At 45.2% G+C, this 14224-nt stretch overlaps 1 protein-coding gene across 3 annotated transcripts in view; it reads left to right on the top strand.

Annotated features, from left to right (window-relative positions):
* Positions 1 to 2498: 2498 nt before the first annotated feature.
* The window catches only part of NLRC3 (NLR family CARD domain containing 3), a 31404-nt gene continuing 19678 nt past the window's right edge, over positions 2499 to 14224 (top strand). For 2 of the 3 annotated variants that reach the window (XM_033101380.1, XM_033101378.1), the window contains exons 1-3: positions 2499 to 2751; positions 12773 to 12869; positions 14004 to 14205. In XM_033101380.1, coding sequence (XP_032957271.1) covers positions 12843 to 12869; positions 14004 to 14205 — 229 coding nt within the window. In that variant the 5' untranslated portion in view covers positions 2499 to 2751; positions 12773 to 12842. Of the gene's footprint in view, positions 2752 to 12772; positions 12870 to 13669; positions 13732 to 14003; positions 14206 to 14224 lie in introns of all 3 variants that reach the window. The other variant, XM_033101381.1, reaches the window with a different exon arrangement.

Below are 14224 nucleotides of genomic sequence, written 5' to 3'. Positions count from 1 at the left end.
GTTTGAGAAGGTACCACATGTTTCTTACGTGAAGGGCTCTCCCTCCCCTACAATCAGAAGTGAGATGGAGTTAGGAGGTAGGAGGAGGCGGGCGCCTTACCAGGCTTCACTGTCTCATGGTGGAGCCCATGGATCCGGCCATGAGCTTGGAGTGCGCTCCCCTGGGGGAGGCCTGGGAGCTCTCGCTCCTGGAAGGCATCCCAGACTCACAATACGTTACCAACTCCAGGTTGATAAGGACATGTTTGGGGAGGGGTGAAAACAGGTGAGAAGCCACAGGCCAGTGGGGTCTGTGCAGCATGGCCCCAGGAGCTAGCAGCGGCCAGCAGTGGGCCTGGCCAGGGCTCCAGCCCGGAGCCTTTGCAGAGCAGGAAATGGGGTTAAAAACCAGCCACTTCAGTAAAGAAACTACCACAACCAGAGAATGGGTTGTATCCAGGGACAGAACCTTGATACTTCCATGGAAATTAGACCTGACTCAGGAAATGGGAAATTAGAGCCAGCTGATTGGTTGAAAAGGAAAATGGTGGCAAGAATCACCCTCTCCCAGCACCTACAGCGAGGCTCGAGGAGCCAGACCAGCAATGAGCCTCATGGTGGACTGTGGACCCAGGGGTTCCCTTCCAGAAGCTCTGCCCTGCCGTAAAGGGGACTTAGTACAAGAAGAAAGTATGCTGAGCCTGAAGTAGCAGAATGTTCACTAATCAGCAAAAATTGCAACACCCACACTTTGCTGTGATGTGACAAACCTCCCGGACCTGTCCTACTTCCTGTGGCACGGCCATTGCCTGGCACGGTCACTCAAGGCAATCAAAAGAGAACCACAGTCCAGCTCACGCAGGGCCCAGGCAAGGGGGCCCCCAGGGGCCTGCGTGCATGAAGCCTCCGGCTGTCGCTGAGTTGGGAAAGACCAAGGCCACCACTGGTCAGGCTGACCACAACTCTGGGTGGACAGAAAGCCCCAGAGTGAGAACAACCAGGACAGAATCTGCCCCAAACATACAAATACGCTCAGGGGAGTCAGGAGCAAGCCCCCCACCTTCTCACAGAGGAGCAGGCAGGGGGAGCCTATGCACCAGCCCTGTCTGGTGATGGACCGTCCCTGTCCCTTTGAGGTGGGAGGAAAGGTGTTGGCAGAGAAGTGCTGGCTCCAGAATGTTCCCTGAGATCCCCATGGAGGAGGCTATTTCCTCTTCTGCTCAGAATCCATCTACTCTGAGCTGTGGAAGGAGGAGCACAGCAGGCTCCTGGCCTCTTTCATGTGACAGGTACTCCCCCTTGCCACCCCCCACAGGCCCCTGCAGTTTCTAACATCCTGTGGGCGGCCCTGGTTTCAGATGCCTTTGTGGAGGCCTTCTCTGCACCTTGCGGCTAAGACTGCAGCCACCAGTCTGCGCTCTGCCTGTCTGGAGCCTCAGCAGACTTCCCGAGGGCAGCCACCATGTGTCCCCCAGCACCTGGCAAGTTACTGGGTGCGCAGAATGCACTGATGGAAGAGAGGTGGGGAAGGGAGCACCGAAGGATGTCATCACATGGAACACTTCTAATCTGCCACCTCGGTCCCCTCCCCTCCCCTCCATCACCCACACACAGCTCTTAGAAGAGGCCAGTACAAGCACCTACCCCCTCCAACCTCCCCTTATACACAAGTTGCTCGTGCATCCAAACCCACTACTCTCCTGTTCTACAACCATCACTAGCTCCCACTTGCTTGCTGAGGAAAATTGAGGCCCCTGTCACTTGGCTCCTACCTTGTCACCTGCTTCTCTCAGTGGCCCCACATTAAGTGGCTTGCTCCCTGTCACCGGAAGATGTCCTGTACTTTTTCTCTATTGTAACTTTCACTCTGGGCCATGTCCTTTCACCTCACACCTACCCTGTCAGTGCAGTCCACGTGCTGAAATCCAACTCCAGGGGCCTGAGCGAACTGCCACATTCTGCTGTTTCAGGGTGCAGCTGACATGCCTTTGTGGGCCCCTGACTCACAGGAAGATATTGTGGGGTATAGCTGGGTCAAAGGTGCCTCTTGACTGCTAGAAAGAATGAAAGTAAGGGGTTTAGAAATGGTGACAAGGGTCACAGCATATCACAGTGTGCGACTTGGAAGTGGGAGGACACAGGTCCAGCCCCGGTGAAATCAGCTTCCCTCTGTGTGGCCTCGGGCAAGTCACTGAACGTCCCCAGTGTTCAGCTGCTTTCCCTACCACCCCTGAAAAGGCAAAGATCTGCTGATGGCGAATCTGTTCTCCTTTGTGGCTTTGATTGGACCCCTTTCTCCTGAGCATCAGGTCTGCAGGGGTGTTGGGGCCTCGAATGAAGACCCTGGTGGCACCCCCTGCCTGTCTGATTTATGGGGCAGTGACAAAGCCCGAGAGCTGGTAAGGCAGCTGCGGCCCATCGATTTGTCTGAGAGGCTGTTGGTTTTTGAAATCAGACAGGAAGGAGGGTTGAGGTGGAGCCGGCACAGGAAGAGGTGAGGAGCCCCAGCTGCCGTGACAAGTGACAACCGGTGGGCTCGGGGGCTGCGGGAACTGCCCTGCGCGGTCAGTGCCTCCTGCTCCCTTCAGACAAGGCTTCACTCCTGCCCTGGCCAGATCCTGAGGGTTTGGGGCCCCGCCAACTGGCCACAGAGACACCCAGGACATACCCACCAGCCTCTGTATACTGGAGCAGGGCTGAGCCCAGGAGCGCTGGGATGGAGACTTCCCAGCCCCCCAGTCTTGGAATTCTTGAGGCAACAAGGCCCAGGAGGTAAGTGGAGTCCAGGCTGCCGCAGTGCAGGACGGGGGAGGGAGAGGAGACGGCTGGCAGGAAGAACCAGGATTCTTGAGGCTGACCTGCTCTAGGGAGGGGTGATTGGGGTAACTCCATGAGTGCCAAGAGCTGCTGGGCAGAACTAGTTCACAGTATGGAATAAACAAATGTGCCCAAGGACTGCCAAGGGGACACAGCCCAGCTCCCCAGGTACCAGTGACAGGACAGGAGGCGCAGGAAGTAGCTGGAAAGTACTGCAGGCTGGCAGAAGCAGTGCTGAGCAGTGCAGCCCAATGGTTACACTTGAAATCGTCAGACCTCAGTACATTCCTGCGCCTGCTTCCCCTGTAACATGGAGGTGACAATAGCAGACCTGCCCTAGGTCCTGAAGGCCAAGGGAGGCAGAGCAGGTGGGGTGGGGTCCAGCCTTCAACGCCTGCTCCCTAATGCAGCCCTCCTGTCAGGTGAGCAGCCCCGAGGGGCCTCTCCTAGCCGCACCCTTGGATGGAAATGAGGCTCATCATTCTGAGAAGAACAGGAACCACAAAGGCCTTCTCAGAAGAGGTGCCCCTGAGCTGGGCCAGCGGTGGCTTTGGCTATGGAGTCCCCCTACAGCTAGGCTCCTGGGGCTCTGGGGTTCCTCCCGGTCCCTTCAATGGGGGCACATACTTTTCCCAAGCCCAGGGGCACACTCTTGGCCATCACAGGTCACCCTGTGGCCAGCTCTGGGTGCCCACTCCTTTGCCCCAGGGACACCGGGCTCCCCAGGGTTGAGCCTGTCCCCATGCTCCCACTAGGGCTCCAGGGGCCAGTGTAGTTAGGAGGGCCATGTACTGCGGTGTAGGCACCACTTCCTCCCTCTTCTGGGAAAGGCTATTTGGTCTCTGGTTGGGAGAGAGGAGCAGCCAAGAAGCTGTGGCCTGAGATACGGGCACCCCAGGCGGTGGGCCAGCGCTGTGGGGCCCTATAGTCATCCAGCGCAGGTGGGCAGAGCAGAGGCCAGGGTCTGAGCACAGGCCAAGCAGAAGACTAGGGCTGAGACCCCTGGGGGAGACACATAGGACAAGATGGGACTCACTGGCACAGACAACAAGTACATCGGGACCTGAATCTTCTCAGGGATGAGGCAGAAGCCCAGTTGTCCAGCCTGAGGGGTGGAACCTGACAGACACCAACACCAGAGAGCAAGGTCCTTAGCTGCGCCCTGCTCCAAGGATGAAGCTCCGGGGCACGCATGGGAGGGGGGAAGCCCTGCTCAAGGGACGCGGGAGTGGTCCCCAATTGTCCGTCTGGCCTTGCCCACTCCAGCGCAGCCCTCCTGCACACTGCAGACCTCTGGCCCACCGGCCCTCAGTCTTCTCCTCTTCAAGCTGGGCTCACAGTGCTCCTGTTGCTTTTACTAGAGGCTGTCTGCATGGGGCAGGGTCTGACTGTCTCTGGTGGCATGTGTGGCCACCAGACCACTCACCCCACTCAGAGGCCTGTGGTAGGTTCCATCCTGTAGAGGTGGCATCTGGGGTTGAATGCAGGGCCTGTTCACAGGTGGCCAGGGAGCCACCCCATTGGGGATACCCCGTCATCAGCCTCTGACGCTGTCCTGGAGGTCATGGGAGTGGGTTACTTCCTGGCCCACCTGCTGGGGTTTCCTCCTCTGTCCTTCCTGAGACAAGGTGCCTAACGGTGAAGGCCCAGTTGGGGAGAGGGGGTCTTATCTGAGTGGGCCCTGAGTAGGGGTGCCAGATAAAATGCAGGGTATCCTGTTAAATCTGAATTTCAGATAAACAATGAGGTTTTTCAAAAAGCATGTCTCAAGTATTACATGGGCTATACTTATACTAAAAGAATTATTTGTTATTTATCTGAAATTCAAATATCACTGGGTGTCCGGTATCTTACTTTGCTAAATCCGGCAACCCTCAGCCTGAGGTCAGCAGGGTAAGAAAGATGGGTGTCTGATGAGGAGGGAGTGTTGACCCCCAACATGGAGAGGCCAGTGGGACCACAGAGGCGCGGGGTGGGGTGGAGGATAGCTAGCTCACTTCCCCCACCTCCTCAGGCTCACACAGGCCCTGCCTTTTCCTCCTCCCTCGCTCCTGCCTGCTATTGTCCCTCCTTTGTCACCTTCCCAGCGTCTCTCTGGTCCAGTGAGTCTCAACTCTGGCCGCTCATTAGAATACCCTGGATAGCTTTAAAATATATCCATGTTGAGGTCCTACCCCCGACCAGTGAAATCTCTTGGTGGTTGGGCTAAGAGCAATGGCTTTTAAAAAACAGTGCTCCACAAAATGCCCGTATGACCCAGCAATTCCACTTCTGAGTATATATACCCAAAAGATCCGAAAGCAGGAATTTGAACAGATATTTGTACACCCATGTTCCTAGAAACATTATTCACAAGAGCCAAGAGGTGGAAACAATCCAAGTGTCCACAGACAGATGAATGACTAAACAAAATGTGGTCTAGCCATAAAATGGAATATTAGTTAGCCTTAGAAAATAATGAAATTCTGATACAGGTTACAACACAGATGAACCTGGAAAACACACTCAGTGAAAGAGGCCAGATGCAAAAGGACAAATACTTTATGATTCCACTTCTGTGAGGTCCCCAGAGTAGTCAAATTCATACAGAAAGTATAATGATGAGTGGCAGGGGCCGGGAAGGGGGCATGGAGGGTTAGTGTATAATGAGTGGAGGAAACCATTTGGGAGGGTAAAAAAACTTCTGGAGGTAGATGGTGGTGATGATTGCACAACACTATAAATGTACTTAATGCCACTGAATTGCACACTAAAAAGAAGGTTAAAATGGTAAATTTTATGTTATGCATATTTTATTACAATAAAAAATTAAATTAAAAAAATAGTTCTCCAGACAATGTACTGCCAGAACTGAGAAGCACTGAGCTTGGCCCTTCTGTAACGTGGTCCCCTCATACTTCTGGCCACCACCTCACCCCCAGCAGCGTCACAGTTGTCACCTGGCCATTCAATAACAGGAGGCTGTGTCCACCCCCGGGCCATCCCTGACAGCACCCAACCCAAGAGCAGGACTGAGGCCCTAGTGGTACTAAGAGGCCACGGTAGCATTGCTTCATCTTGGTTTACGTATATTTGAAATTTTAAATAGCTCCTAGCATAACTTTTTAAAAACTGAGTCATAGGGGTGGCCGGTTAGCTCAGTTGGTTAGAGTGCAGTGCTCTTAACTATGAGGTTGCCGGTTCAATCCCAACGTGGGCCACTGTGAGCTGCACCCTGCACAACTAGATTGAAACAACTACTTGATCTAGAGCTGATGGGTCCTCAAAAAACATATTTAAATAAATAGAAGTTTTTTAAAAAATTGAGTTATAATGTACAGATAAAGTGAGGTCAATGAATTTTTATTTGTGTATACACCTGTGTGTATACCATCCAGATCAATGTATAAAAAAGTTTTCAGCACCCTAGAATTCTCCTTCATGTCCCCGTCCCCAAGGTGGTCAGAACCGTCCCCAAGGATAACCCCTATTTTGACTTCTATCATTTCAGATTGGTTAGGCCTGGACTTTAAATTCCCCATAAATGCGATCACAGAGTGTGTCCTCTCTGAATGAAAGTGTGTCAGATTTCTTTCATTCAATATGTTTGTAGAGTCGGCCATAGTGTTAAGTAAGCGTATCTCAGTAGTTTATCCTTTTTATTATTATATAGGATTTGATTGTATAAACATACCAAAAAAATCCCATTCTATTGTTGATGGACATTGGTTGTTTCTACTTTTTTGGACATTATGAGTAAAGCAGCTATAAACAGTCTGGTTCTGTGTTTTGGTGAACATAAATACTAATTTTTGTTGGGTACATAAACAGAGGAGAATTGCTGGGTCACAGAAATATGCATATTTAGCCTTATTACTACCATTTTTCTACAGTGATTTTAATTTGCATTTCTCTGGTGACTAATGATATGCTCTTGTGACATGTCTTTAAGTTTTTGGCCCATTTTTTAATTGGGCTGTTTCTTACTGTGTGTTTGGGGTTTTTTTAAATGTGTTTGGGACATCTTCTTCTAGTCAGTGATTTGCTTTTTCACCCTTTTAATACTGTTTTGTAATGCCAGACATTCCTAATTTTAACGAATCCCAATATATTGTTCTTTCCTTTCATGGTGGGTGCTTTCTGTTCCATTTAATCTTTACCTAGCCCAACTTTATAAAGATGTTCTCCTGTATTTTTTCTAAAGGTGTGACTGTATTAGCATTCACATTTAGATCTATGATCCAGCTTGAATTAATTTTTGTGTATGGTGTGAGATAGGGGTCAAGGTTCATTTTCCCATATGAGTATCTCACTAGCCAGCACAATTTAATGTAAAGACTACCTTTTCCCCCACTGAATTGCAGTGGAGCTCTTGTTGTAAATCATATATGCATGGGCCTGTTTCTGGACTCTTTAGTCTATTGTATTGGTCTATTTGTCTGCCCTTGTGCCAATACCTATAGCTCTATGTGACCTAGCAATTCCACTCCTGGGTATATACCCAAAAGAAATAAACGCAGAGTCTTGAACAGATATTTGTACATCTGTGTTCATAGCATCATTAGTCACAAAAGCTAAAACATAAAAGTGACCCAACTTTTCTCAAACTTTTCCAAAAAATTGAAGAGGAAGGAACACTTCTCATTCTCTGAAGCCAGCATTACCCTGATAACAAAGCCAAACAAAGACACTACAAGAAAATAAAGCTACAAACCAATGTCCCTTATGAACATTGATACAAAAATCCTCAACAACTCAAAAGCCACCTCTGTTGGAAACCAAGTCCATGCTATTGGACATGCCAACATGATGCTCCATTTTAAAGGAACCAGATCTCTTTGCCATGAAAGCAGACATTCATTAAATCAAGTTGCCATAAATAAACTTGAATTAAAAAAAATCCTCAACAAAAACCAAATGAAATTTATTCCTGGAATGCGAGGATAGTTCAACAGGAAAACTGATCAATGTAATACATCACACCAACAGAATAAAGGGGAAAAAACCCACAGTCATCTGAACTGATGCAGATAAAGCATTTGACAAAATTGAACACCATTTCATGATAAAACATATTGTTAAAATGTCAATACTACCCAAAGCTATATACAGATTTAATGCAATCCCTATCAAAACTCAATGACTTTTTTTTTGGCAAAAGTAGAAAAACCTATCCTAAAATTCATGTGGAATCTCAAGACACTTCGAATAGCCAACACAATCTTGAAAAGAGGAACAAAACTGGAGGACTCACACTTATTAATTTCAAAACTTACTACAAAAGTAAAGTAATCAAAACAGTGTGGTATCATCATAAAGACAAATAGACCAATTGAATAGAATAGACAGCCTGGAAAGAAACCCTCACATAAACAGTCAAATGATTTTTTACAAAGATGCCATGACCATTCAATGTGGAAAGGACAGTCTTTTCAACAAATGGTACATGAAAATTGGATATCCACATGAAAAAGAACGAATTTGGACCCTTACCTAACACCGTATGTGAAAATTAACTCAAAATGGACAAAAAATCTAAATGTAAAACCTAAGACAATAAAATTCTTAGAAGAAAACAAAGGACAAAGTTTCACAACATTGGATTTGGCAATGATTTCTTGGATATGAAACCAAAGCACAGGTAACAAAAGGAAAAATACATAAATTGGACTTCATAAAAATTAAACAATTTCATGCATCAAAAGACATTATGCACAGAATACAAAGGCAACCCACAGGATGAAAAAAAATACTTGCAAATCTTGTATCTGATAAGGAATTAATAACCAGAAAATATAAAGAACTCCTAAAACTCAACAACAAATAAACAAAAACAACAACAACAAACAAACAACCTGATTCAAAAATGGGCAAATTTGAACAGCTATTTCTCCAAAGAAGATATATGAATGACCAATAAGCACATGAAAAGATGCTCAACATCACTAATCATTAGGGAAATGCAAATCAAGACTACAGTGAGATACCATCTCATACCCACTATTTTCTCAAAAAGAGAAAATAACTACTGGTGAGAAGAAAATGGAACGTTTGTGCACTGTTAGTAGTAATGTAAAATGGTAAAGCTGCTGTGGAAAACAGTGTGGAAGTTCCTTAAAAACTTAAAAATAGAATAACTATATGACTTAGCAATTCCACTTCCGGGTATATACCCAAAACATTAAACGCAGAGTCTTGAAGAGGTGTGTGTACACCCATGTTCATAACATCATTATTTACAAAAGCTAAAACATAAAAGTGACCCAAGTATCCATTGAAAGGTGACTGGATAAGCAACATGTGGCATATAGGTATATTATTCAGCCATAAAAGTGAATGAAATTCTGACAGGTTATAGCATGGAGGAACCTGAAAACATGCTTCGTGAAGGAGGCCAGACATAAATGGACAAATATTGTATGACATAAATGGACAAATATTGTATGATCCCATTTATATGAGTCAAAATCATAAAGACAAAGGAGAACGGTGGTTGCCAGGGGTTGGGGGAGGGGAGAATGGGGAGTTATTGTTTAACGTGTAGTTTCAGTTTTAAAAGATGAAAAGAGCTATGGGGATGACGGTGGTGATGATTATACAACAATGTGAATATATTTAATACTACTAAACTGTATACTAAAAATGGTTAAGATGGTAATTATGTCATATTTTATCACCATTTTTAAAAAGTGAAAACAATTGTAAGTCCTATATTATCCTATATATATGAAATTTTAGAAAAGGCAAAAGAAATCTATAGTGAAAAAAGGCAGACCAATGGTTTAGGGCAATAGGGATGAGTGGGATAGACTACAAAGGGACATGAAGGAACATTTTTATGGCAAATGAAATGTTTAATGTCTGGCTTGTTGTAGTTGTTACACAGGTATAACATTGGTCAGAACTAATCTAATGGTATACTTGAAATGGGTACACTTTATTGTATATAAATTACACCTCAAAAAAGCACTGAAAACTTTTATGACATTAAGAGACAAAAATGCACTATGGACATTTTTCCAGTTTGACCTTATTATTTTTATGGCCATATAGGTTTTCACTGTATAACTGGGCCATAATAATTTTACCAACCCTCTTTGGATAGAAATTTAGTTTTTCCCCCTTCAATTTTTTGTTCTTATAAACAATGTTTTAGGATCATCCTCGTAGACATGTCTTTGTACATTCGTACATCTTTGTACATCCAATTACTTAAGATAAATTCCAAGAAGTGGAACCTCTGAGTCAAAAGATATTTGATGGCAATAGCTAATGACAAATTATGATCCAAAATTGTACTAATTTTCACTCCCACCAACTATAAGATTCTTACTACTCCCATATTCTCACCAATGCAGCTTGTTACGTCATTATAATCTTTGCCAAGTAGACAAATGAAAAATGATAGTTCATTGTTATTGTTTTTTTTAAATCATTAGTGAGGTTGAGTGTATTTTCAGTATCTTGGTTATTTATACTTCTTTGAATTATCTGTGCCCTTTTTTCTATTTTTGTTTCCATAATTATCTGTCCATAATTCTATTTGGTATTTACTTATTTCTTATTGATTTGTAAAAGTTCTCTATATATTAAGGATATTAATGCTCTTTCATGTATGTTGCTAATGTTGACTACTGACTTGAGGTTTTCTTTCTATTTTATTTATGGTAATTATTATGCTTAGAAATATTAAATTAAGACAAATCTGTTTATCTTCCTCCCCTTTATGACTCCTGGATTTTATATCTTGCTTTAAAAAGCCTCCATTGCACAATGAATATCTTAAAATATCCTCTTATATTTTCTTAGTGTGCTTTTCTGGTTTTGCATTTATAATTTTAACTCTTTAATCCAAACTGAAATTAAATTTTGTGTTCAATGTGAAGTAAAGCTCAAAAAACTTTTTTCATAGGCTAGACAATTGCCCCAACACCATTTCCACTGATTTGAAATGTTATTCTTGTCACATTACCAAACTTCTCCATATGTAAATAATATATGTACTTGTTACTAGATTCTATATTATGTTCTATTGACTTATATATCTGTTCTTGTGCTAGCCCGCCCTGTTCTATATAGATTACTATAAATGGAAGATTGCATCCAAGTACGCAAGGTTGGTTTGATATTAAAATATCTATCAGTGTAGCTCACAGATTAAAGGAGAGATGTGATATACATCGATCATGTCACTCCTGCCAGTGGCTTCCCACCACAAATCTAAACTCCTTACGACAGTGACCAGGTCTCAACCCCACTCTGACCTTGGCTCCCTTTGTGAGCCTACTTGCTCATTCACTCTGCCCCAGAAACTCTGGCCTTTTTCTGTTCCTCTAACACATAGGGCATTTGCACTTGCTGTTCCCCTAGCTCCCTGCATGATTAGCTCTTTCTCACCTTTCAGATCTCCGCTTTTATGTAGTTTTCTCACAGAGGCCTTCCCTGGCCACTGTGACTAACATATCCTCTGCCCTCTAGACCGTCAATCCTCTCCATCACTCAAACTGTTAATTTCATTCACTAATCACCATCAGAATTGCCTTGCTTATTTATTTTCTTCTTTATTGTCATTTTTGTCATCACCACACTTACAGGGGGACTTTGTCTAACTTGTTCACCTTCACATCCCCAGGGCCTGGAACATACAACAGGCACTCAGTAAATATCTTCTGGTTGTATAAATGAATGGAAGTAAATGATGTGATATCAGTATTGCTAAAAAGTCATTTGCTAATTTAACAGACATGTCTAATTTTTTTAAATGTGTAAACATACTATAAAATGCAGTAGATTATACAGCACAGTGTTGGTGTCAGTGAAGCTTTGGTTTCTATCTCAACTCAACTGCTTCCCTGTTGTGGATCCTTGGGCAAGTTATTTAACCTTCAATATCCTCGCCTATAAAATGGGAGAGACAATGGTAATAAGAGTTCTTACAGGAAGTAAATAAGTACAGTGCTTAACGGAATGTCTGGAACACAGTAAGCCTTCAATAAGTAGTATATAATGTTATTTGAATGGTAATAGGAAATGAGGAATTGGAGGAATCTTTTCCAAGAGGAGAAGAGAACTAATTAGAAATCTGTCACAAATATCGGGCCTAATGTTTGAGCTGGATGGAACCACTCCTGGTAGAGTCAGGAGTAAGACATGGATGCCTGCTACAAGTGCTGTCACTTAACAGCACTCGGGGGAAGCAGTGGGTCTGGCCAGTGTAGAAAAATTGCTCAAAATATGAGTTATACTTTTAGAAAAGAGATGAAATTGTTTGTATTGTTTGTATTCAAAAGCATAGAGAGAATGAACTGAAAAATGATGAGAACTAATGTTAATGCTTAATAGGTTGATGGGACCTGAGATAAAATACACAAAAACTGTCATCTTTGATACCAACAAAATTCATACAACACAAACTATTTAAAAATACCTAGACACAAATAAGAAATCGTCAAAATTTAGATGAGGAAGCACACAGCTTTACTAAAGGATTTAAAGGAAGACCTTAATAATACCCACACTAACATGACTTCAATCAAAACCCCATCTGTTTTTGCCCCCTTAGTTTTGACATTTAGAAGAGACTGAGAACACCCAGAAGGATTCTGAAAAAGTACGAGTGGCCTTGCCCTGGCCTATTTCTAATGTTCCCAGATAAGTTCATCTACCCCAAATTCATTGCACTCAACTTTCCAATACCACTATGAACTGAATGGCTGGAAAACGCTATTTTACTCATTGCTGAGCTACTTTGAGCATTTTTCCAGGTGAAAAGGTTCATCTTGAGTTAAAATGCTCAGGAACCCCAATGCAGATCCACAGTCAGGGAGTGTGTTGGGTCCTTGCGGATGTACCCAGTGAACCCCTTTTAAGTAAATAACATCGAGACCCAGAAAACACTGGGCTGGATGGCATTGTCGGATTTGGTTCAATGAGCTGCTGCACCCAAAGCAGTAGACGTGACTTCTGCTCAGCCCTAAGTCTTGTTTTTCTCTTCTAGACCTCTGGACGAGGGATGGCCAACCCCTGCTCCCTGAGTTCCTAAGGCCCTAGGAACTGGAGGGGCTGGCATGGGCCAGACATCCTGCCTGCAGCAGGTGAGAAGAGGGGTGAGTTGGGAGTGTGCTTGGGGGTCCTCAAGTGTCCACCTTAGCTGAGGAAGGGAGACCCAGGAAGGCAGCCGGCCTTGCCAATGGGATCCACTCATGTCCCCAGGGAGGAAAGGAAAGTGAGCAGGTGGGACTGAGATACGGCTTTGCTCTTCACTAAGAGGCAAAGAGAACAGTGCTGCTTGTGGGTCAGGAGCCCCAGGAAAACAGGGTAAGAAATGTAGCTGTGCAACTGCTCTGAGAAGCAACTTTCCCCTCCCTTTCAACTCCTCCATTCTCGTTTCTGTTTTAATTACTAGACTTTAGTTGTTAGAGCAGAAAAATTGAGTGAAAATTTGAGAAACATCGAGTAGAGATTTACATATGCGCCCTCTCCCCCCACACATGCACCCCCGCACACTATGCACAGCCCCCCCAGAGTGGCACATTTGTTACAATTGATGAACCTACATTGACACGTCATTATCACCCAGAGTACACAGTTTACATTAGGATTCGCTCTTGATGTTGTACATTCGACGTATTTGGATAAATGTATGACATGAACCCACCATTGTAGTGTCACACAGAGTAGCTTCACGGCCCTAAAATTCCTCTGCTTCACTGATTCATCCTTCTCCCCTCACCCCAAAGCCCTGGCAACCACGGATCATTTTCTGTCTTCATAGTTTTGCCTTTTCCAGAGTGATAGAATTGGAATCAAACAGTACGTAACCTTTCCCGATTAGCTTCTTTCATTCCCCCTGTCTTGTGAATGGACCTGCTCATAACTGCATCACCCTTTCCAGGTTACAAATGAGGACACTACGGCTCAGAGAACTCAGGCAGCCTGCCCAGTGTCACACAGCCAGTAAATGGCAGAGCTCCGGTTCGAGCCTGGGCTCCAGTTCTTCTCCCTACATCTGAGCAATGCCCCTGGCATTAGGGACTGCTCTCACCATCCAGGAAAAATAGCCTTTCCAACCTCTTTCCTGGAGGCCTGACTGTGGGCCACCAGCTGAGGGAACAGGAAGGGTAGGTCCCCAAATGGTGAATCCCCACCAATCCCTGGAGGCTCCTTACCTGTCTCAGGCCCCTGGGCAGGGAAACAGCAGGCAGGAGGTACAGGCCCTGTCTTCACAGCTCCTGGTGGCGATCCTGGACTCCATGAGGAAGCAGGAGGTGCGGATGGGTGGGGAGGCTGGCCAGGGCCATGGTGCTGGCTCCCCAGCCGAGCAAGTGAAAGCCCTCATGGACCTGCTGGCCGGGAAAGGAAGTCAGGGCTCCCAGGCCCCACAAACGCCCGACAGGACACCAGACACCCCGCCGGGGCCTCATGGCAATGGTAGGCAGATGGAGGGCTA

Source organism: Rhinolophus ferrumequinum (assembly GCF_004115265.2).
Source record: "Rhinolophus ferrumequinum isolate MPI-CBG mRhiFer1 chromosome 15 unlocalized genomic scaffold, mRhiFer1_v1.p scaffold_54_arrow_ctg1_1, whole genome shotgun sequence".
Taxonomy (NCBI): domain Eukaryota; kingdom Metazoa; phylum Chordata; class Mammalia; order Chiroptera; family Rhinolophidae; genus Rhinolophus; species Rhinolophus ferrumequinum.
The sequence above is the reverse complement of the archived record's forward strand: the minus strand, read 5'-3'. Positions and strand labels throughout refer to the sequence as shown.